Source organism: Pundamilia nyererei, unplaced genomic scaffold (genome assembly GCF_000239375.1).
Source record: "Pundamilia nyererei isolate P.nyererei 1_Seehausen unplaced genomic scaffold, PunNye1.0 scaffold00299, whole genome shotgun sequence".
Classification (NCBI taxonomy): domain Eukaryota; kingdom Metazoa; phylum Chordata; class Actinopteri; order Cichliformes; family Cichlidae; genus Pundamilia; species Pundamilia nyererei.
This window is the reverse complement of record NW_005187700.1, coordinates 444,515-447,017: the sequence shown is the minus strand read 5'-3', so window position 1 is coordinate 447,017 and position 2,503 is coordinate 444,515. Positions and strand designations below refer to the sequence as shown.

Genomic DNA, 2,503 nt, shown 5'->3' with positions numbered 1-2,503 from the left:
ACACGCTGCTCACACACTGCTCACACGCTGCTCTGCTGCTTTCAGCTCCACAGTGAACAGATACAGAGACTCACAGTATCAGCATGCAGCAGCAGGTTAGCAGGAAGTGTAGAGCTCAGTGTGTGCTGGGGCTGAATCACAACCTGCACGGCCTGATGAAAGCTACTACATGTACTACTACATGCATATAGTAGTACATGTTGACACCACAGAAATCAGAGTGCTGTAGGCAGCAGCTAAAAGCATCATGGGAGCTGTAGTTGAATAACACAGTAGATCGATGAGGAGCAGGACTGTGGGCGGGGTCAGACAGGTAACGGCGGCCACGTTTGATCGTGTCTCACTCTCTCAGGGATTTGAAGAGTAAGAACATCATGCTGCGCTCGGACCTCACGGCGGTGATCGGAGACTTCGGCCTCGCCGTTTGCTTCGAGCCAGGGAAACCGCCGGGAGAGACGCACGGACAGGTAAGCTGGTCTGACCGCAGGCGGCCAAGGAGACGAGCGTCGCTGCGTCGCTCACGCTCACTCGTGTGTGTGTCTGTGTGTGCAGGTGGGCACCAGGCGCTACATGGCCCCCGAGGTCTTAGAAGGAGCCATCAACTTCCAGAGAGATGCCTTCCTCCGGATCGACATGTACGCCATGGGCCTGGTGCTGTGGGAGCTGGTGTCCCGCTGCAAGGCTGCAGACGGTAACACACACACACACTCGAACCACACCTTAACAGCATAGCGAGGGTTTACCTGACGTCTCAGGAGCGGATGTTGGTTCCGCCCATCTTTAATATGTGGTGTGTTCAGGTCCGGTGGATGAGTACATGCTGCCGTTCGAGGAGGAGGTTGGTCAGCATCCATCACTGGAGGACCTGCAGGAAGTCGTGGTCCACAAGAAGATGAGACCAACCATCAGAGAGCCGTGGCTCAAACACAGCGTGAGTCTGAACCTCAGTCCATGAAACATCAGGGGGCCAGATCTGGATCCCTGAGGGACACCTTCTATCATCAGCCCCTTTATTTTCAGGTGTTTTGTACTGTAAGACTGAGCAGTATTAGAGGGAAACGTTTCCCTGTGGAGGTAAAAGACTTGCTTGTCTTAGAAGTTGTATTTAAGCAGAGATGTGTTCGTGTATATGTAAATATGAAGAATGGTATCATCAGTGTAAAAGTGTCCTGTGCTGAGCTGTGGGGTTTTCATGTAAACATGAGTGGGCCTAGCATGGATCCCTGAGGGACGCCTTCTATAAATCATGTGGACCTGCAGGTGTCTGGAGGTGTTTTCAGGTAAAGACGCCACAGTTATGTGACAGAGCTGATCCACAGCAGGGCTGTTGTGTAAGGCGTGTGCACGTTTATGCTGATGATGTCATCCTTTACAACAGCGCCCTGTGTTTGACGAAGGCCTTTTCTCGATCGCAGTGCTTCCTTCGCTAACCCCACCTCCCCCATGTGCTGCTCTCTGCAGGGTCTAGCTCAGATCTGTGAGTCGGTCGAGGAGTGCTGGGATCACGACGCCGAGGCTCGCCTGTCGGCCGGCTGCGTGGAGGAGAGAATCGCCCAGATCCGCCGCCTCACCGCCACCATCGCCCCACCTACCTCCGAAAACAACACCCTGCTGGGTTCCTCTGTCGCACCTGTTCCCATGGTAACTAACGTGGACCTGCCGCCCAAAGACTCCAGTATATGAGTCTATGAAAGAAACGAGGTGCACACACCACGCCATCGCTCCGCAGTGGAATTTCGGGCGTGAGAGCAGCTGCTATTTTACTCTCTGGACTTCTTTTGGACTCTTTGTGATTCCCTCTCGTCCGTCGGGACGGAGTACCAGCACACCTCGTTGTTCCTAAGTTTTCCTCTCAGTGGGACTCATTCGTGTCTTTTTAACCAGGCGTGTGTTTTATGAGAAAACGCGTTCAGGGTCCGACTCAGTGAATGCTTCGATCTCCAGGTACCTCAGCGACCCTTTTTATTCGCTCATTTTTTACCGCTTTCCTCTCTCATTCCTGCCTCTGCGGTCTTCTACTCACATCTGGATCATATCTACCCACCTGACAACAGCGTCACCTAGCAACCACCTGTCACCAGGCGACTACAATGCTGCAAAACCCACAGAGGAGCCCGAGACTGTTACACAGCAAACACACACCCACAGCGACCGCTTTACTACTTTACCTGGACTTTAGTTTTTATCGGTCTCCTGCGACAACACGTCTCTGTTTGCATCTTTAAATCCAACGGACGGAAACAGGAAGTGATGTCAGACGGAAAAAGGCGAAATGGGCCTGTTTGTTTCCAGTGTGGCGGTTTCCGTTCTCCCGTGTTTTGTGTCTCAGTCTTCTCGCCTGGGGGTGAAGGCAGAGAGACTGTGATTGGTTGGCCTCACATTGCAGAGGTGTGATTGGCTGACTGCGCTCAACCACAGCATTTTGGTTGGTTTGGAAATAATTTCTCAGGTAATCAAACCTACAGGTGAATGATGCATGCATTCAGGTGTGTGTGTGTGTGTG

General features: G+C 52.5%; 1 protein-coding gene across 1 annotated transcript in view; it reads left to right on the top strand.

The window, feature by feature from the left end:
• The window catches only part of LOC102201968 (activin receptor type-2B-like), a 15,245-nt gene extending 12,748 nt beyond the window's left edge, over positions 1–2,497 (top strand). The window contains exons 8-11 of the mRNA XM_005751108.2: positions 353–467; positions 553–691; positions 801–931; positions 1,462–2,497. Coding sequence (XP_005751165.2) covers positions 353–467; positions 553–691; positions 801–931; positions 1,462–1,683 — 607 coding nt within the window. The 3' untranslated portion in view covers positions 1,684–2,497. The remainder of the gene's footprint in view (positions 1–352; positions 468–552; positions 692–800; positions 932–1,461) is intronic.
• The last annotated feature ends 6 nt before the right edge of the window (positions 2,498–2,503 follow it).